At 48.7% G+C, this 20548-nt stretch overlaps 1 protein-coding gene and 1 pseudogene across 2 annotated transcripts in view; both read right to left on the bottom strand.

Annotated features, from left to right (window-relative positions):
- Positions 1-20548, bottom strand: part of DOCK11 (dedicator of cytokinesis 11) — a 101153-nt gene that overhangs the window by 29500 nt on the left and 51105 nt on the right. The window contains exons 31-40 of one of the 2 annotated variants that reach the window (XM_066640257.1): positions 19158-19196; positions 14728-14906; positions 12225-12338; positions 10702-10777; positions 6378-6490; positions 5250-5361; positions 3508-3574; positions 2148-2195; positions 1517-1659; positions 474-589 (exon numbers count right to left, since the gene is read on the bottom strand). In XM_066640257.1, the coding sequence (XP_066496354.1) occupies positions 474-589; positions 1517-1659; positions 2148-2195; positions 3508-3574; positions 5250-5361; positions 6378-6490; positions 10702-10777; positions 12225-12338; positions 14728-14906; positions 19158-19196 (1007 nt within the window). The remainder of the gene's footprint in view (positions 1-473; positions 590-1516; positions 1660-2147; positions 2196-3507; positions 3575-5249; positions 5362-6377; positions 6491-10701; positions 10778-12224; positions 12339-14727; positions 14907-19157; positions 19197-20548) is intronic. The other variant, XM_066640258.1, reaches the window with a different exon arrangement.
- Positions 20388-20507, bottom strand: LOC136663543 (5S ribosomal RNA; annotated as a pseudogene).

The raw sequence follows: 20548 nt of genomic DNA, 5'->3' as shown, positions 1-20548 counted from the left end.
ACTTGCTGGAGTCAGTCCAAGACTCAGCCAGCAAACCATTTTCCCGGTTGGACAAACAGCTTCTGAGGGCCTGTGCTCCAGGGGACCAAGGTAAGTCGTGGAACAGCCAGCCCCAAACACCCCTTCTGGAAGTATTGCCTGGTGCGACCATTTTACTGGTCCCTTTGTGGTTTTGGGGATTGTATTCTGTGCCATGAGTGGCAATTAAAGCAGGCAGCGTGCCAGACTGCAAGCGCAAGGGCAATACTGGCTGGAGCACTCCCCTCCTCAAGCCTCATGTCAAAACCCTCCTGCCTGAGGAAGGGCAGCTTGCAAAGGACAAGCATTCTGGCCTAGCTTTCTTGGCTGCGAAGCCTGGAACAAAAAAGTGATTGAAATGCCACCCAGAGAAACAGCTCATGCTGCAGCATTTCCGCTCGAAGAAAGGACTTGCTGTCGGCCAACCCACATTCTGCAATGAGCCCAAAGCTTACCTTGAAACACTGGGTGAAGAATGAAATGGTATCCAGGACAGTGAGCGCCACTTCTGTCGCCGTGTTGCCCTCTAACAGGGCTTGGTGCACGATGTCAGCCTCTGACGTGCCGGCACCTGGGAGCAAAAAACCACTTGGAAGCCAAGATCCTTGGAGAGGGCTGGTGAACTCGAGGTCCATCTAGACCAGCCAGTTCTGTTTCCCAGAACAGCCAATCAGATCCCTCCTCGAAAGCCCAGAAGTGGGCAGCTCTCTCTTTCCCCTGCAGCCCAACAACCAACAACTGGCATTCTTCAGCACAGAGCCCCCAGCCACCAACAGATGGATCTTCCATGAACGTGCCTCATGTGTTTGCAAAGGCCTCTAAGCCATTGGCTCTCAGCATGTCCTGGGGCAGTGAGGGCCACGCTCACATAAGACCTTCATGTTGCTTTTCATGAATCTTCTGCTCTTCAGCTTTGCTGGCTGACTCAAACCCCTCTGCCCACTCTCTCAGTGCCTTGCCAAACTGCCAGATTCAATGCCGCCTGCCAACTCGCTGTCCACAATACAACAACAACAGCTTGACTGCCGAAACAGACAGCAGGGTCTCTGGAGGGCTTCAGCAAGGGATGGTGGTAATTTGGAAAGAGCACATCTCGGTGCTGCAAGGTGCAGGATTTGGGTTCAAGTCTCAGTTGTGCCGTGGGCTTGGTGACTGTCAGACCCCCATATGTAAAACTGGAGTAAGCACGACTGACTGAAGCCCCCTGGAACATTTACCAAGTGTGTGTCTTTCCCGGACACATGAATGCTCTTCAGACACGCTCGGAACGGCTCAGTCTGCCTGCGGCAGAACTGCAAGGGCCACTTTGTGAATCAGCAACAGAAGATTCAAGGACCTTCTGGAAGCCTAGAGATCCCTCTTGCCAGCAACATGTGCTAGCCACAGCGGTGGGAGCAGCCAGAACTTTCTGGAAAGGGAAGCAGAGCAACCACCTGCACTGCAAACCTGTCAGAGCCACGAGCGGCTGTCAGCCCTTCTGCTCCTGGCCTGTACGTACTGTGGTTCAGGGTGAACGAGCTGTCCAGGCTGCTCAGGTGCTGGAGCCGGGCCTGCATGGTGCCTGCTCTGCTGCGGAGCGCTGGCATCGTCTGGGACTTCCGGTCAACGCCCATCTGCTTCGACAACCAGGCATCCTGGACCCTGGTGAGGGTGGGGGAGGTTCGCCAGTGAACTTAGGAACAGGTGCAGCGGCCTTCTGAGTTGCACCACTGCCTGCCTAGCTGAGCAGGGATTTCCAGGGGCTCCAGCAGGGAACTTGGCTTCTGGCCCACTTGGGCTGAGAGCCAAGCTCCTGCTCTGAGGCCCTGCGGTGCCACACACCAGCCCCTGCTCGCCTTTTCCCTTCTCGTCTCTGCACCCTCAAAGCCTGAGAAGTTCCAGACTGAAAGCAAGGGCAATATGGGTGCATTTCTCCCTTTCTCCTGTTAAAAGCCAGAGCAGCAGGTAGTTATGCTGCTGGGTTATGTAGTTTCTGTCCTGTAGTTATGCAGTTTCTGTGCTGGGCCAAGGGCAATGGCAACAGTGACCCCTGCTGACCCATAGCCTTACTGGGCCATTGTTTTATCCACCCCCCCCCCCGAAAGGAGCAGTTACCCTCCTCCTGATGATAGTGATGATAATAATCATACCTGGCAATGTTTCTTTTCCCCACATATCTGAAGTGGAATAAGCACACTCTGGGGGGGGGGAGAGAGAGAGAGAGAGATGGATTTGTGTACATTCAACAAGTGACATGCAAATGTAAACACCACAAACAGGCAAGTTGCTTTGGTTGCTGCTTCCCAAAGTTCTGGGAATGACAGTCCCATGAGAAGGCAAGCCATCTCTACAAGTGGCAGAGGGACAGAGCAAGGAAGGCTGGCCCCTGACCACCGAGGATGTCCACCACTGAAGGAAAAGGAAAAAAGGACCCAGAACAAGGAGAAGTCTTTTTCTGGAAAGCCATTGAAGGTTCCTGTCCAACTCTGAGCCTAGAGACTTTTGGCCCCCGTTTCTGACATGACATGACAAATCTCGCAAATCCTGCTCATTCATCAGCTCCAGCCTGCTTCATTTCCTGCTATTCTCTACCCCGAGAAACACAAACATGTGCTGCCCTTCTGGGGCTCCACAGTACAATAGTTTTGATTTACAATTCTCAGAGCAAAAAACCAAAAGCTGAGAATCTCACAGCACCTGAAAGGTGAATAAGCCTCTCTGTGCAAACAACTGTGAAAAATAACTCTGTTCATCTTTACGGAATGCTGCAAGACCCTTGGTTGTTTCTGCTGCATGGCTAGAAAAAAAGGAAAAGAGGCAAAACCCCTTTTGATGCCCTGAAAGCAGTATAGAGTATGTATGTTAGAAATGCTGCCTCCACTTATTTATGGGAACTCGTTGCTTGCAGTTTATATCTTGGGGTAGCTCGGGGTTTTTTTTTCCTTGCCACTGAGGTCCAAACTAGACAACACACAAGTGAAAGATGAATGGTCTTCACTGGTTTCCTTCCACTGAACTGAAAGTAGCTGCAAAAAGCAGCAGCTTCAGTGTGAAGGGGGAGGTCGGCTGATTCACCCCGTCACCTTCCATCATTTCTGTGCTCAGAAAGGCTTTCTCTCTTTTTCCTTTCCTGCAGCTTTCCTACCTGCGGGGAGAACTAGCTTTCTCCCTGCAGGCAGAAAAGCTGCAGGGAAAGAGCTTAAGCAGTTGCTTCCCCCTTGCCTGAACAGCCACTGAACTCACTGGGGTTTACCCTGAAGTAAATGAGGGCGGAATTGTGTGTTGTGAAACTGGCTGCGTCCTGCAGCTGCTTTTCAATTAAAAAGTAAACAAAACACATGTCTGAAGACTGTTGATCTGTCTTCTGTGTGACCAGCTTGGCCCCTGGATTCCCATGAATCCCACAAGTCATGGACTGTATCATGCAAGCATGGAAGAGAGTCTATGCCTTGGAAATATCCATTTTCTTCTTCGATTTTAAAAGAGAAAGACAATGAATGAATTACTTACTCCAGGAGGACAAGGACGTTCATCAGCTCCTGGGGGGATATTTTGTTCCAGTAAGTTAACAAGGTATCTGAAGGCCAAAAAAGAGAACAGCTAAATGGGTCTGGTGTACCCCATCCTGCCCACAAAGTAAGTCCGTTTGAGCCTACTGCTGGGTTTTTCAGTAGGGGGGGGGGAGGGATTTGGTCAGACTTAGGACAAACTCAGCACGAGTTTTCCCAACCGGCACCTTGAAGGTAGATATTGAGAAATGGGTGGCCTGATCCTTGCTGTTCTACCCCAGTCGTCGTCCCCGTCCCGACCCCCCAGAATGGCTGGGAGAAATATTAAGAACATAAGAACAGCCCCACTGGATCAGGCCATAGGCCCATCTAGTCCAGCTTCCTGTATCTCACAGTGGCCCACCAAATGCCCCAGGGGGCACACCAGAGAACAAGAGACCTGCAAGGCTTCCTGGGAATTGTAGTTAAGAACATAAGAACAGCCCCACTGGATCAGGCCATAGGCCCATCTTGTCCAGCTTCCTGTATCTCACAGCGGCCCACCAAATGCCCCAGGGAGCACACAAGACAACAAGAGACCTGCAAGGCTTCCTGGGAGTTGTAGTTAAGAACATAAGAACAGCCTCACTGGATCAGGCCATAGGCCCATCTAGTCCAGCTTCCTGTATCTCACAGCGGCCCACCAAATGCCCCTGGGAGCACACCAGGTAACAAGAGACCTGCAAGGCTTCCTGGGAATTGTAGTTAAGAACATAAGAACAGCCCCACTGGATCAGGCCACAGGCCCATCTAGTCCAGCTTCCTGTATCTCACAGCGGCCCACCAAATGCCCCAGGGAGCACACCAGATAACAAGAGACCTGCAAGGCTTCCTGGGAATTGTAGTTAAGAACATAAGAACAGCCCCACTGGATCAGGCCACAGGCCCATCTAGTCCAGCTTCCTGTATCTCACAGCGGCCCACCAAATGCCCCAGGGAGCACACCAGATAACAAGAGACCTGCAAGGCCTCCTGGGAATTGTAGTTTAAGAACTTAAGAACAGCCCCACTGGATCAGGCCATAGGCCCATCTCGTCCAGCTTCCTGTATCTCACAGCGGCCCACCAAATGCCCCAGGGAGCACACCAGATAACGAGAGACCTCATCCTGGTGCCCTCCCTTGCATCTGACATAGCCCATTTCTAAAATCAGGAGGTTGCGCATACACATCATGGCTTGTACCCCGTAATGGATTTTTCCTCCAGAAACTTGTCCAATCCCCTTTTAAAGGCATCCAGGCCAGACGCCGTCACCACATCCTGCGGCAAGGAGTTCCACAGACCAATACTGCAGCTTGTCAGCAATCCCCCCCCCCCAAGATAATGTGATATGAAAGCCAAGAGGGGCTCTTCTACTGGCTGCTGCAGGCTTGTAGATCGTGAGCAGTGGAGGGCACTGAAGTTGCACAACCCTGGAAGCCTTTGGTCACCTTCTCCCCCTTGCCTATGTGTGCCTCAATAGCGCCAGGGAGGGAAAAGTGATCGGGGAACAGTTTGGAGAAAGGAAAAAGAAACACAGGGATGAAATCACTGAGAAGGAATTTAAAGTTAGCAACAAATTCTCAACCACAGTCAAAAAACAACAGATTTTGAAACACAGTCAGTTCCCATTCTGTGGCGACTCTGACTTTTGTAGGACGGAGTGACCCCGTGGCCATACGGGGAGAATGCAAACGTACTTTTTGGGTACAACAAAGCGACTGACCTTCAGAAATCATTTTGATGACGTACAGGTAACACATGAGGAGGCTCCGGATCTCATACTGGTCCAGTCGCCCGTACTGGGAGATGCTGCTGCGGGTGGAGCTTCTCCGCATCTGTATTAGCTCCCCAAAAAGGGAGGGGGAGAGATCGACTCAGCAGGTGACACTTCCCAGAAAGTCTGCTGGGTTCGCCTGTGCAGTGGGGTGTGAGTCTGGGGCTTGAACCGGGAAACTCATGGGCAGGGGCTGCAGCCTGGTTATAGGTATCCCCTAGTATCTGCGGGAATACATTCCCACCCCCGCACCCGTGAATACCAGAAACCGTAGGAAAAAAGAGAACCCAAAAGCACACTGGTCTCTTCTTGGGGCCTCCAGGGCCATCTTCTAGGCTGGGTAGGGCTGGCAACCCACTCTACTGGCCTCCATGGGCCTCAGAATGGCCAACAGAAGGGACTGGAAATGGCTTGTGGTCGAACCACCAGTTGCGTCTGCAAACCGTGTGTAGTTTTTGGATGCTTCCGCCAGCCATTCTGAGGCCCGTGGAAGCCAGCAAAGCGGGTTGCCAGCCCAGCATAACCCAGGAGAGGCCTCCAGAGGACCCCAAGAAGAGACCACAATGCTTTGCAAAACAGGCAAGAAAGACTAATGGTCACGAGGAGAACCGGGTCTGTGTATACTGAATCCGTGGATATGGGGGGCACCTGTACTTGTGAGCAACACAAGACGCACTTTGCGGGCACCAAAGGGACTAGGCCTGGCAACAGAGGACTGTTCAACTGGCCAAGCCGAGGATAAATGTTTGGCACCTGGCAATGGCACCCGTGCCTGCTGCACAGTCGGTACCCTCTAGCCCTAACCCAACTCCATCAACAGGTCCCAAGGAGATGAACAGGGGAGGGCTGGAGAGCTGGCTCTGGATTCGGGCCTAGCCTAGTCCTCATGGACACCACACCACTCCAGTCGTGCCCAAGTCACTCCTTCCACCTCAAAGGGGAAGAACAAGGAAGGGAGCAGAAAAGGGCAAACACAGTTTTGCGGGGGAACATTTCACTCAGGGCAGGACAACGGAATGCCAAGATTCCAAGGACGGGGCCATTTGCAGCTCTTGGGGTTCCAAAACGGGCCCTCACATTTTCTCCCGCGCTCGACTGGTCAGGAGAGGTGGCAACACTGTCTGAGCTGAGGGATCCCTTGGAGTCTTCCCGTTTGATGGTGGGTCCGTTCTGGAGAGCTGAGCCATACACTGAAAAGACAGAACACAGGGCAGTGCTGGGAACCAGCTCTGGGGAAACCGCAGCGGGAGATTTCCTCAGGCCTGGCTCACTTTCTGAAAGAATCCGAATTGCTTTTTTCTAGCTGAAAAAAACTCCAAGTCATGTGTGCTACAGCTGATGATGACCTATCCTGTTCTTTGGCAACACGCTGAGTCTTCTCTCACACACATAGGAGGAGGCACATCCAAGCCCCAGCTGTCTCTGAGCAGAGCCTTTGAGCCCTGCTGGCTTTTCCACAGTTAGCTAGAAGAGGAATCACCACTGTGGCTCTGCACAGCAAAGATCACGGTGCTATGGTGTCCAGCAGTACCTGGACCAGTGGCCAAGAGCCTTCAAAAATCCGTGTGCGCAAGTCAGTCCTGTTTTGCAGAAGGTCTTTCCAATATTAAGCATGAGAGTAGCCTGGTTTACAAGTTCCAACCATTTTGCTGCTTCCCATTCAGAACAACTGGGAGATTTAGGCTGCAATCCTAACCACACTTTCCTGAGAGTAAGCCCCATTGAACAAAATAGGACTTACTTCTGAGTACTTCTGGTTAGGATTGTGCCCTTAGGGATTACCTAGATACTTGACTGTAGTGCATAAAATTTTTGCCAAGTAATCAACCTCCAATTATCACTTCACCTTATCTCCAGGTCAATCAGAGGGTAGAGTTTTTCAACTCTGAAAAGTTTCTAAACTTGCTAAAGCAGGCTCATTTGTTTCTATAGTAACTTTCCTGGGACATTCCAGCCAAAGTTAACCTTTTATTCTCCTCCTTTGCAAATGCTGCTGCAACCTGGTTCCTTTTTGCAAATGCAGCCATTCGGCAGAGGTACTTTTTTTTTTCCAAAACCAGGATAGGATCTTCCTTTCCATTTGAAATAAAGTCCCAGGCTACAATTCAGTGCACCATTATTTAAGAATAACTCCCATGGAAAGCAGTGGGTCTACTTCTGAGTAAAAAGGGTTGCAAATATAAGCAGTTGCATCTCTCTGCTGTGAATTGAATTGGACACTCCCAGTTATGTGTTATGGGGTTGTATGTTGTACACAGAGCTTCTGGCTTAACACACCAGACACCTTAAAGGTGAATTTGATGCATGGTTCTCCTGCAGTGGTTTCCAACCTTTTTCCCTTGGCAGCCCATTTCCATAAATTGTACACTTCATATTAGCAAAATGTTTGTAATAATACAAGTCCTCATCTCCTCCATATCAAAGCCCAGACTTCATGTATTTAGTGTTTTCTCTTTTTATCTGTTTGAAGAACAGAAGACTGCCTTTGCACTGTTTTGCACCAGAAGAGTGCTGAGAAATTCTGGGTGACTGATTACTTTCCATATTATATTTCAGCTTTTTTACTGTGCTGGTTTTCAATCACTGGTTTATAGATGAATTGATGACCAAAAACTAGCTATTGGTGGGGCTTTCACAGCCAACTAGCTACCTCCCTTGCAAGGCATTCATACCTCCTCCTGCCTTGCAAGGCTTTGTGGAGTACGACCTGCCTTTTTCTGCCATTATTCCATTCTTTTTCAAGTATCCTAAAGGTCCTGTTGAGTGTCCCTGGGAGTACATGAATACCAGGTTGAGAACCACTGTTTTACTGGTATGTTGTTTACAGTGCACTTACTCTGATAGTGCTTACAAAAAGGTGGTGAAGACCAGAATTTAAAAAGAATAAAAATGTATCTTATGATCTTTTACTATGTTTTTAATAAATACGAGACTACAGTTCTTAGGTAACAATTAGTGGTGGGTTATTTTTCAGGAGCTGGCCTTGGGTAAAATCAGACAAAACTATAGTCAGACACCCCCCTAAGTTCAACCCCCGACTTATCCAAGGGTCATAGAAAATTCCATGATTTTTGGTTCAAAACCTGCCCTCAACTTATCTGTGGGATCGACTTATAGGCGGGTATCTGCGGTAATTGCCCATGGCCAGCTTCTGTTATGTGGGGTAGAGGTGGCTTTAACTGCTGGGTCTAACTTAATTGAATAGATGTGCATCTCTCAGCCTTCAGTTTACACAGACATTCTGCCATGTCCTTGGATTTCAAGCTGTGTAGGGTGATCACCGTAAGGGCCTAGACTGTGAACTGTGCTTGGGAGACCATGCAGCTATTTCAGCCCTGGAGAGGTGCGTTTTCTTGGCCAGTCCTGCTTATTATCCCATCCTACCACCTAGATTAGGGGGTACAAGTCATAGTAGGTATGTGCAAGGTCTTGGTTCTAGAGGTAGGCTGCCTATGATTGCCAGATGCAGGGGAGGGCACCGGGACACAGGTTGTGTCTGTTGTCTTATGTGCTCCCTGCGGCATTTGGTGGGCCACTGTGAGATACAGGAAGCTGGACTAGATGGGCCTATGGCCTGATCCAGTGGGGCTGTTCTTATGTTCTTGACTACAATTCCCAGGAAGCCTTGCAGGTCTCTTGTTATCTGGTGTGCTCCCTGGGGCATTTGGTGGGCCACTGTGAGATACAGGAAGCTGGACTAGACGGGCCTTTGGCCTGATCCAGCGGGGCTCTTCTTATGTTCTTATGCACGTTTTGGGCCAACTGCAGCCATACGACTCTGTTTTGCTCCCCCTGCCGGGAATGGCTCTGAAGGGAGGGACCACTTGCCCGCCTTGCCGAAGCTCCCTGCCAGACTGAGTGCTCCGCCCTCTAGCTACGCCACTGTGTGCTGTTGTGTGTGTGTGCGCAGCTGGCATTGCAACGGTGTTGGGTTCAGATCTGAAAAAATGCAGAAAACTAAGGATAGCAATTCTCTGGGAATGTCTCTGGGGTTGGCTGTAGAATGTGAATTGACCAGGAATGGGAATTCCAAAGAAAAGAGCAAGTATTGACCTCTGCTGACCACAAGAACAAACCACACCCATCAGTTGGGGGGAAAAGTCCCTCCAACAGCCCTTCAGTGGGACCATGAAGTACCTTGACGCTCATGAGGTCTGTCTGAGTGTCCAAACACAGTTAATCTACACATTGAAATGCATCCAACAATTACGACAGAAAAATACCTATGATAGAGAGGGTTTGACTCTGCAGTACTGGAGAGGTTGAAAAATTGGAACACATTCTCCTTCATTGCCTGCAGTATCGAGAAATTTATCTACAGTTTATCCTCCCTTTGATTAGAAGGTTCCCTGGCCACTCTGATTTAGAGGTCTCCAAGATGTTCCTTATGGACGCTAAACCACAGACCATAATTCTTAACCCAGGTTTTTTTTGCAGCTGCCTGCAAACTTTGCCAGAAAATTGCACAAACCAAAGAAAGATTCTAACATTTTCATAAACATAATTTTTCTATAGTGTCTGTACAATACAGTAACTGGCGCGTGTTCTTTTTTGTAAGATTTTATAACTTTCAAGAACTGTTGTTTCATGTAAGGTTTTAAGAAATTAGGAATTGCTGTTGTGTGATTTGTGCTGGTCATCCACCAAACTAATAAATTGACTGAGAGCCCAATCCTATGCATGTCTACTTAGAAGTAAGTCCCGTTATAGTCAATGAGGCTTAACTTTTACAGGAAAGTGTGGATAGGATTTTTACTTTCAGGAAAGTGTGGAACATAAGAACATAAGAACAGCCCCACTGGATCAGGCCATAGGCCCATCTAGTCCAGCTTCCTGTATCTCACAGCGGCCCACCAAATGCCCCAGGGAGCACACCAGATAACAAGAGACCTCATCCTGGTGCCCTCCCTTGCATCCGGCATTCTGACATAACATAATTATGTCTGACATTCTGACATAATTGTTCAGCATGAACAATATTCCAGCACTGACATAAGGGCTATGCAGCTCTGAGGTAAGGGAACAAACATTGCCCTACCTTGAGGAGGCCTCCATGACTGCCCCCAACTACAGGATGCAGCATATGCCCCACTGGCACAGCTATGCCAGTGCTGGAAAGTTGGTTAGGATTGTGCCCTATCACCTTCTAAATGTGCAGGATGCTTGAAAATCCACCCTGCATGGCCAGACAACACCCCTATAAAAGTGATCACAATATTCCCACCCCACCTTACAGTCTGGGAAGTTGAGAGATGATGCAGTTCAAGACCACTTGTGTCAGGAGGTAAGTCCAAACCAAACGCTCCATCAATAGCACAAAACCAGCCCGCCTCCCCAGTCTGAGGCCACCACCCCGGTAGGCAAAAACACAGAGATTTAAGTCTGACACGGGTTTGCTTACATGTATCTTTATCAACAACGAGGCTGGACCGGTTGGATGTTGGAGTAAAACTGCACATAAACTCATCTCTGGATGTCTGGAGGGGAAAGGAAAAGAGGTGAAAGAACCGGTTCGCGTGCCAGCGCAGAACTGAGTGATAAACAAAAGATAATCCAGCCCTGTGCTTCTTACAAAAGAACAGTCTTCAGTTTTTTGTCATGACAGCTAAACGGGACCTTGGTGCACAGACGGGACCTGCTGGCAGAGAGATGCTGGTGAGGGGGGAGTGGCAGAGGAGGGTACTGGCCTTTCACACTTTCCTGGCAGCATTGGCTTGGGAATTCTGGGAAACGGGGCCAATGGCCTGATCCAGCAGGGTTCTGCCCCCTCCTCGGAACTCTGCATGCTTTTCCCATGAATGGGGATAAACCGAGAACAGCAAAAACACTTAACCCAAGAGGCTTGGCTGCAGCTTCTCCAGCTTTGTACTTGCACGTTAGCTTGCCACTGTGTCAGACAGTGTGCATGCTGGGGAAGGATTTGCTTAGCACAAGGGTGCCTGGAGCAGAATGCTGCATGAATCATCTGGTCATCTGGCAACAGAGCTAGAGGGCCAGGTTGCCCTCACCTGCACCACACTGTGCATTTCTGAGAGCCCAGGAGGAGTACCAGAGGGTGGCAAAATCAAATAGGTAGAGTCAGGCTGGAGCTACAGGACCTTGGCGAGCTCATGCTTTGAACATGCAGAGAGCATGCTTTGAAGGAAGCCAAGTAACTATAGGCATCCCCCAGATCCTGCAACAAGCAGGCAGGGAGCAAGAGGAGACTAAGGTCTAAATCCTAACCAACTTTCCAGCTCTAGCACAGCTGTGCCAATGGGATGTGTGGTGCATCCTGCAGTTGGGTGTCACTCATGGAGGCCTCCTCAAAATAAGGGAATGTTTGTTCCTTTTCCTTGGAGCTGCATTGCCCTTATGTCAGTGCTGGAAAGTGGGTTAGGGTTGTGCCCTAAGTGAATGTTAACAGGAAGCAGGGCAGTTCCTGCTTCCTGTATCCCCCACCCCGGCGTGCAGGAACTGCCTACTTGTTGCACTGCTCTAGTAGTGTCTGTAAAAGCAAGAAGCATGCCTGATTGTTAGAGAAGAAAATGGGAGGGAATGGGCCGGGGTACAGAGAGAACTGGAGATACCTGAAACTGCAGGCATTGGATTCGCGGATACAGGGGGACGCCTATACTTCAGAGACAGGTATCCCCACTGCAGCCCCGCTTCGGAGAAAAACAGGACGATGGCTATGCACGGTCAAAAACTTAAAGGCAAGCCCCAAGTTGCAAGGGGTTGGAACAGCTTGAAGAATGCACCTCTCCATGTGCGGCAAATGCCAATGCACACTGCATAAGATTGGCAGGACTGCTGCAGGGAAGAGCAGAAGCCATTACTGATCTTCTGAGGCGTACCCAAGTGCACTCTGTTTGTAAACAAAGCAACCAACAAACCACTCCATATCTGGGAAAAGATACTCTTGAGTCCTCCAGGATTACTCACAGAATTCGACATAGTGCAAGAGTACAGGGTGTCCCGGCCAGCCAGCCGCTGGATATTCTCCAGGAGGAGTCCGGCCAGAGGCAAGTACAGCTGTGCGATTTTAGCCTGTTGGTTCTGCATCAGAGACAAAAGGAGGAGAAGCAGTGAGCCATTGTTTCAAAAGCAGAGGCTTCCAGGCACGGCTTGTGCCAGAATCCTCCCCAAACATTTCCCTGGGGTCTGGTGCAGAGGGAGCTTTTAGTGACTTGAGCCCAGACTCAAGGCTTGCATTGCACTCCAGGCCAATGCAGAACTTGCGCTGCAATAACAAGTGGTGATTTTTGCCCACCCTCCATCCCAAGAAGGGTGTACACAGGGCTTTCCCTTTCTGTCTTCACAGCAACCCTGGAAGGTAGGCAAAGGAGAGGAAGAATGACTGGTCCAAGGTCACCCAGAATAACCATAAACTTTTTTCCCCTTAACATGAATTATAATAAACACATTCTGCCCTCAAATAAGATAAAATGCTATAGCAGTGGTTCCCACACTTTTTAGCACAGGGACCCACTTTTTAAAGCAACACTGTACTGGGACCCACCTACTTTTAAGAGACTAAAAAAGTTTCACTTTACCAGCTGCTCAAGCCTCTGTTTTTATCCTTTTTACTATGGTTGGAGGATAGGGCAGGATGGCCTTTTGGAGGGTTTGTTGATCAAGACCGTTCTGGTGGCTTTGCATTTGCCTGGCCTTTGTTGAGTCAGAGCACGGTCACCTACTCATGAGTCAATGCACATGTGCTGCACTGTTTTGCTTTCCGTTGGGCTCAATACATTTTCCTTGACAGTTTGTGTGTGTGTGTGTGTGTGGGGGGGGCTTTTTCTTGAGAGTTTGTTGGGGCCTGCATTCATCACATTGGGACCATTCTGGTGGCATTGCATTCCCCTCAGCCCACCCTTTGAAGCGGACCAAGACACACGTGCCTACTCATGAGTAAACATGCACATGCTGCTCCATGTCTGTTTTCCAAATGTAATTCAATACATTTTCATGGTTAGCTATTATTTCATGGGCAGGAGGTCTGGTCTGGGCAGGAGGTCTGGTCTAGAGGGTAGAGCCTCCATTTGCCTGAAGATTAACATCCACAAGGTCGCCAGTTCAAGGCCACCGGCACCGTGCGACCTTGAAGCAGCTGGCAAGCTGCAGCTGAGCTGTTCCATCTGCTCGGAGCATGGGAGGATGGAGGCCAGAATGTTAAACCAGATCGGAGTGTGACACCTTGAATGTGGTGGTTCTTGAAAGAGAGAACCTTCTTTCAATTTGTAAAAATCCCTGCGTGGATTTAATAAGCCTGCCTGTGTAAACCGCCTTGAATACAGTCTTGAATAAAGACCAAGAAAGGCGGTATATAAATACTGTATATTATAATATATTATTATTAGCTTGTCAGTTTTGCAACCCACCAAAACTCAGGTCATGACCCACTGAGGGGTTCCAGCTCACAGTTTGGATATCTATGCCCCAAGTTAATATCTATGCAAATATAGAAAAATAACATATTTAATATGAATGACTGCATAAGAAGTAGAGCATTTCTAGCACAATGCATTGCTGGGGGAGGGGTGACTAGGGTAGGGGGAAACAGCTGTAGCCATCTGTGGGTCTGTCTATTTTTAGGGATCTTGCTACAGCCACGAGAGCTGGGAATCTGCTGCTTGAAAAATGCAAAAGGGTTCTAGGAATTCTGCCTCTATGATACGATTCCAGATTTGGTATGTGCAGAACTCCAGCAGCTCTGCAGTCCTTCAAGGAGGCTTTGACCACAGAGATTGCAGTTTGGCTGCCTGCCAAGTCTAGCGGCAATGAATTCATAAACTAGGATCACAGACTGTCTGGAACAATGAGATGGCAGGAGAAAGCATGTTCCAAAGTAGCCCTACCTGAGGAGTTCCAGCCCTCGATAAAGGTCAAGTAAGAGAGAGACCCTATCCCTAGCACCATTCCAAATGCCCTCTGTCGCCAATCTATTACCAGCAAAGGGGAAAACTTAATAGTACCTTTTTTGTGACCCCCCAAGGTTTCCTCTCTGTGGCTAACAGAAGTTTGGGGAAGCGAGTGGATTTGGATTGCGGCTTCCTTTGGCATAGGAAAGAAATGGCTGGACGCACCTTCCCCCAACCCAAAGCCCAGGCACTGGATAAGAGGGGGCCTGATCTAAAACAATTTGCCCCATGACTGCTGCAGGAGTAGGGCCAGCTTGGGAGAGTCATCCACAAACAGGTCAGTCCCCAGGTTGCACACATGAGGAAGTTTGCTTCCTGCTCCCCAGAGCTCGGAGAGGTGGAGAAGGGAACCCCAATCCCCGCTGATGAGAGAGGCTCAGGGCTGTGTCTTTGGATGGATCACCTCCATTCTCCTGCCCCACCAATGTGGCTGGGAAGAGACCCATTGTGTAGCTCATGCGCCACGGCCTGGCTTTGGCAGCACACCCAGCGCAACTGCATGCAGCACTGCCACAACAACTTACCTTGTGCTGGTATCTGTTGTCAAAAGCGTGCTTGATGAGGAGGCTCTTTAAGATGCTGATGGCCATGCACCGGATGTCGTAGTTGTCCTGCAGAGCAATGGACGTCTCTCGCAGGAGAAGGCCCACCAAGAAGTGGTGGCGGCAATACTCGTCAGACAAGCTGTACTCGAGATTGACATCTGCCACAAAAGATGCAGGAGGAGGACAAATTTGTTAACCCCTGTCATTGTGGAACACAAAGGACTTTGGTGGCAGTGGGATGACATCTCTGGCAGGGCTTAGCCAAACTGCATGTCACAGACGGGCAAGGCAAGAAAGAGTGGCTCTGGCTGTCGCTAGCTACCGGCTCAAAACTCACTAAAGCAAAAGAACGGCCTAGGAGGTGAGGGGTGCAGCAGCAGGAAATTGGGCCTTCTCAGTTGTGGCACCACTTTTATGAAACTCACTGTGTTCCCAAACTGTAGGTCACGAGCTAACTTTTGGTGGGTCGCAAAACGTTTTTGAAACTTAAAAAAAAGAACTTTGCAAGCATCCTTGCCCAGTTTGCAGAAAAAAATTGTTACCTAGAATGCTAACCTGTGGTATGAGGTAATTTTCATACCTCCATATTAAAAAGTCATATTTTCCTATTTTCTCTAGTAATTGGTATGAACCCAAGCTTTCTGTCTGGCCTGGAAAGTCCCTAACAGAACATCATGCTCTCCAGAAGTGATTGTGAGGAGCTCCAGAAGGATCTCTCCAGAATGGCAGAATGGGCAACAAAATGGCAGATGCGCTTCAATGTCAGTAAGTGTAAAGTCATGCACATTGGGGCAAAAAATCAAAACTTCACATATAGGCTGATGGGTTCTGAGCTGTCTGTGACAGATCAGGAGAGAGATTTTGGGGTGGTGGTGGACAGGTCGATGAGAGTGTCGACCCAATGTGCGGCGGCAGTGAAGAAGGCCAATTCTATGCTTGGGATCATTAGGAAAGGTATTGAGAACAAACGGCTAATATTATAATGCCGTTGTACAAATCTATGGTAAGGCCACACCTGGAGTATTGTGTCCAATTCTGGTCGCCGCATCTCAAAAAAGACATAGTGGAAATGGAAAAAGTGCAAAAGAGAGCGACTAAGATGATTACTGGGCTGGGGCACCTTCCTTATGAGGAAAGGCTACGGCGTTTGGGCCTCTTCTGCCTAGAAAAGAGACACCTGAGGGGAGACATGATTGAGACATACAAAATTATGGAGGGGATGGACAGAGTGGATAGGGAGATGCTCTTTATACTCTCACATAACACCAGAACCAGGGGACATCCACTAAGATTGAGTGTTGGGAGAGTTAGAACAGACAAAAGTATTTCTTTACTCAGTGTGTGGTTGGTCTGTGGAACTCCTTGCCACAGGATGTGGTGATAGCGACTGGCCTGGATGCCTTTAAAAGGGGATTGGACAAGTTTCTGGAGGAAAAATCCATTATGGGTTACAAGCCATGATGTGTATGCGCAACCTCCTAATTTTAGAAATGGGTTATGTCAGAATGCCAGATGCAAGGGAGGGCACCAGGATGTGGTCTCTTGTTATCTGGGGTGCTCTCTGGGGCATTTGGTGGGCCGCTGTGAGATACAGGAAGCTGGACTAGATGGGCCTATGGCCTGATCCAGTGGGGCTGTTCTTGTGTTCTTATGTTCAGTTCAGCCTTCTGGATTCACTGGAATGACTGTAAAGTCTTGGGAGAAAAGTCCTTGACTTCCATTTCTGGGGATAGTCCAGCAAATGTCTACACACACATTCTAAGTGTGAAGTTTCTAGCAGCTTCAAGAGCACAGGATCCTGTTTATTTATTCAATAATAATTCATTTGTTATTAGTAATAAAAAAATATTTATTTCTAGTTCTCTTTTTTGGGGGGATTGGGGTTGTAATTGGTTATTTTAAAAAGTGGGTATTGGTGCTTCGGAAGTTTGCACTAGTTTGGGAAGCACTGCACTACCAGAAAATCTAAAATCAGCCCCTCAATAGAGAGCCTCTGGTAAGGCTTAAAAACATTTTTATTCACATTAGCTTTAGAAGTTGGGTAAGGATAGGAAACTCCTGGTTGTCTTCTATTTGGACTGCTGTTTTTATTGTGTATTTACAAGTTTGCTTAGCTGGTTGTGTATTGGTTTTTTATTTGTCACCACTTATAGGCTTTTCAAACTGCTGTATTATACTCAATGGAGTAGCTAGAGGGGGTGCAAAGCACTACGTTTTGCAAAGAACCTCAGCACGGCATGCAAGCAGCCTGCCCCCCTCCCCTTTGGAGCCATTCTGGGTATGCCTCTGTTTTGCTCCCACTGCCCAGAACAGCTCAAACGGGGAAGGGGACGGGCTGCTTGCACACCGTGGTGAGGCTCCCTGCAAAACTTTGCACCCCCTCTAGCTACGCCACTTATTATACTATTTGTTTTTCTGGCTTTAAATTACGTTTAGATTTTAAATATTAATTCTAAAATTTTATATTGTATTTTATGTATTAAGTTTGGTAAGCTGTCTTGAGCTTTTGGAAAGGCGCTCCATAAATGTTACGGATGAATGAATAGGAAGGAAGAAGGAAAGGATACGGCAGCAGGTTGAGCAAAGCAGGGGGGGGCAGGAGAGGACAGGAGCAGTTTGGCAGCATCAGGGAAAGAGGTGAGCTCCAGTGAGAGAGAACAGACACCCCACAGGGATGGGCTGACAAATGTTTGGCATCCTTTGCAAGGCTGATGATCAAAGACTGGGTGATAGTATTTTTAATTGGTCTGGTGTGCCTTATAGGAGTACAGCACAACTCAAGACCGCGTATGCTTAGAGATCGCCTACTCCCGTACAATCCGGCTCGTCCTCTCAGGTCATCAGAGAAGGCCTTTTTACAAGTGCCGCCGCCTAAGGAGGTACGTGGGGCGGCAGCAAGGAATAGGGCCTTCTCAGTAGTGGCACCAACGTTGTGGAACTCCCTTCCCCTTGACTTGAGAATGGCTCCCTCTCTTGAGTTTTTTTGGCGAGGCCTAAAGACCATGCTCTTTAAACAAGCCTTCTGATTCCATGGCCTTTTTAACACTTTTATACATCTTTTAGTTTCTTTTGACAGGCTGGATTCCTCTATGATTTGCTGTTTTATGCTCTTTTATTCTGACTACTGTTTTTATGGGTTCTGCTAATGTGTTTTTCAATATGTTTTTATCTGTTTGTGAAATTATGTTTTAATCTGTTTTATATGTTGTTAGCCGCCCTGGGTCCCTTTTTGGGAGAAGGGCGGGATAAAAATAAAGTTTTATTATTATTATTATTATTATTATTATTATGCTGCCTCCCAGAGTCTGACCCTTGCGCCAGTGAGCCCAGGATGTCCTGCTCTGAATGGCACCAACTCTTCAGGGTCTTTCTCAACACCTTGTAGCTGGAGAGACTGTAGAGCAGGGTTTCTCAGACTTTGAGGGAGCTTTACTCCCTCAGTACGTTCTTGTGTGGGAGGGGCTAGGGCAGCATCGCGAAGGGGAGCGAGGGGGGTACTTGTGCCTTACTTTGCATGATGCTGGGCTGCAGCAGGCTGCAGGAGGTGCAGGCAGCCCTTCACAGCGCTCCCCGATGCGCGGAACCTGCAAAAGAGGCGGGCGCAAAGCACCTCCCGCAAAACGGAAGTGCTCTGCGTCAGCTTCTTCTTCTTGCGCCCTGCGTCCCTTAAAGGGACAGGGGAAGTGTTACACGAACTGGTGGGTCGCGACCCACCAGTTTGGGAACCACTGCTGTAGAGGCTCTACCACCAAGCTCCAGCCCTAAGAGCAGTGAATATATCATCCTCCCTGTGAAGGAGAGATGATGAGCTCTTTTTGCCTGCTATGGATTCAGTTCTGCCCAACCCCTGCATAATTCCTTTCTTCCCGAGCAACAGTGAGTTGGACCAAGCAACCTCAGGTCTAATTTTACTCTCCGACTTTAAGCAGAACAAAAAGGGACCCAAGGCTACCTCTGTGTGCTCTGAAAGATCACTGCTGTGTTTAACTTGCTCTAAATGATCCAGTTCTGGGCTTCTCAGTCTGCAAGAGTCTCCCCTGCAGTATCTTGTAGCAGCTTCCACGGAAGCCTGACAGCTCACAACACTGGTGGGGAATTTATAGAAAGAGAAACTCGCAGATGACTCAGCGGCCCCAGATGTTCAGGGTCAGCATATTTTTGACATAGCAAAAAGGCAAAAGCAGCAGACTAAACTTTGTTAGTTGGTTTAAGAAGCAAATTCTGCATATTTTAAAAGGGAAAATTTACTGGGTGCAAAATCAAGTCATTTGCTGTTGGTCAGAGTAGAAAGCATGGTGCAGTGTGCATGTCCTGCAAATTTACTGGGCACAAAAACCAAATTGATTTGACGTTGCCATTGATTCAGTAGAAAAGCACGTTTAAGAGTGCCATCCCCCCCCCCAACCTACCTATGGAAGTGAACCATTCCAGTGCCATGGAAAAGAAATCTAGTTATTGTGCAAATGGAAAACAGAAAGTATAAAGGTTGGACCTCAGTATCCATTCCCAAAGCCCCCACAGATTTTAAATCCACTAATAACAAGATCCATGGGGGCCCCTCAGAGGCCCTCCATTAATGACCAGAAGTCCCTTCTGGTCCATTAATGACCAGAAGTCCCTTCTGGTCACATCAGGAGGCATTCTGAGGTGCGCGGAGGCCTCTGTATGCCTCAGAACATGTCCCAGAGGCTTCTGAGACTCACTTCTGGTTTTACAAAAAAACAGGAAGTGCATCTCAGAAGCCTCTGGGATGTGTTCTGAGGTGTGCAGAGGTCTCCATGTGCCTCAGAACAGCTCCTGGACATGACCGGAAGGCACTTTCGGTCACATCCCGGAGGTTCAGTGAGGCCCTCCATCCATGGGGTTGGAACCCACGGTAAGTCAAATCCACAGGTTCCAAACCCACAGAAAAGGAGGCCCTGCTGTACATTGAATTAACAGAGTACATCTATTGTGCAGGAACCCATGCTACTTGTCACGCCAAAAGAAGCCATTAATGCCTATGGCAGAAGAACTCTTTCAAGGCCAGCTCAGACAGAGAAAATGACAGAGAGGCCCCTCCCTCCAAAGTTTTCCTCTCTGCCTTTTCCGTGGCAGCAGGTCTGTGTCAATACAACCCTGTGAGTGTGCAAGGCATTTTGCAAAGCACAAAAGGACATCCTGAAAACGAGGATGGGGTAGCAGTTTGGGAGCTGGACTTAGACCTGAAGATGCAGGTTCAAATCCCTGCTCAATCATAACGCTACCTGGCTCACCTTGGGCCAGTCACCACCTCTCAGCCTCACCTACCTCACAGGATTGTTGTGAGGACAGAAGGAGGGGAAAAACCATGAACACCACCCCAAGATCCTTGGAGGTAGGATGGCATAGGAATGTGAATAAGTAAGGAAGTTCTGGTCCCAACGAACATACAATCTGAACTCTCGAAGACAGAAGCAGAGCTGCTGGCACAATGGCTGGGGGGATGGCGTCCTGGCTACCATTGGCTGGCTGGCCCAATGACAAAGAATGGTTTGCTAGCCTTGGGCCTGGAGCATCTGAGCATTAAAGGGACAACCTGAATCTTCAAGACTATGAACAACTTACACAAAACTCATTCATCTGGTTGGCAACCTTCAGTCTCGAAAGACTATGGTCTAAGCCTACAGCCCCCGGTATTCCCAGGCGGTCTCCCATCCAAGTACTAACCAGGCCTGACCCTGCTTAGCTTCCGAGATCAGATGAGATCAGGCCTGTGCAGGGTAACAGTTGCTGCTAGCCTCTCATCTACAGCACTTTGATGGGAAGCAACTCAGTAGCC

Source organism: Tiliqua scincoides, chromosome 12 (genome assembly GCF_035046505.1).
Source record: "Tiliqua scincoides isolate rTilSci1 chromosome 12, rTilSci1.hap2, whole genome shotgun sequence".
NCBI lineage: Eukaryota > Metazoa > Chordata > Lepidosauria > Squamata > Scincidae > Tiliqua > Tiliqua scincoides.
This window is presented reverse-complemented; position numbering and strand designations above follow the sequence as displayed.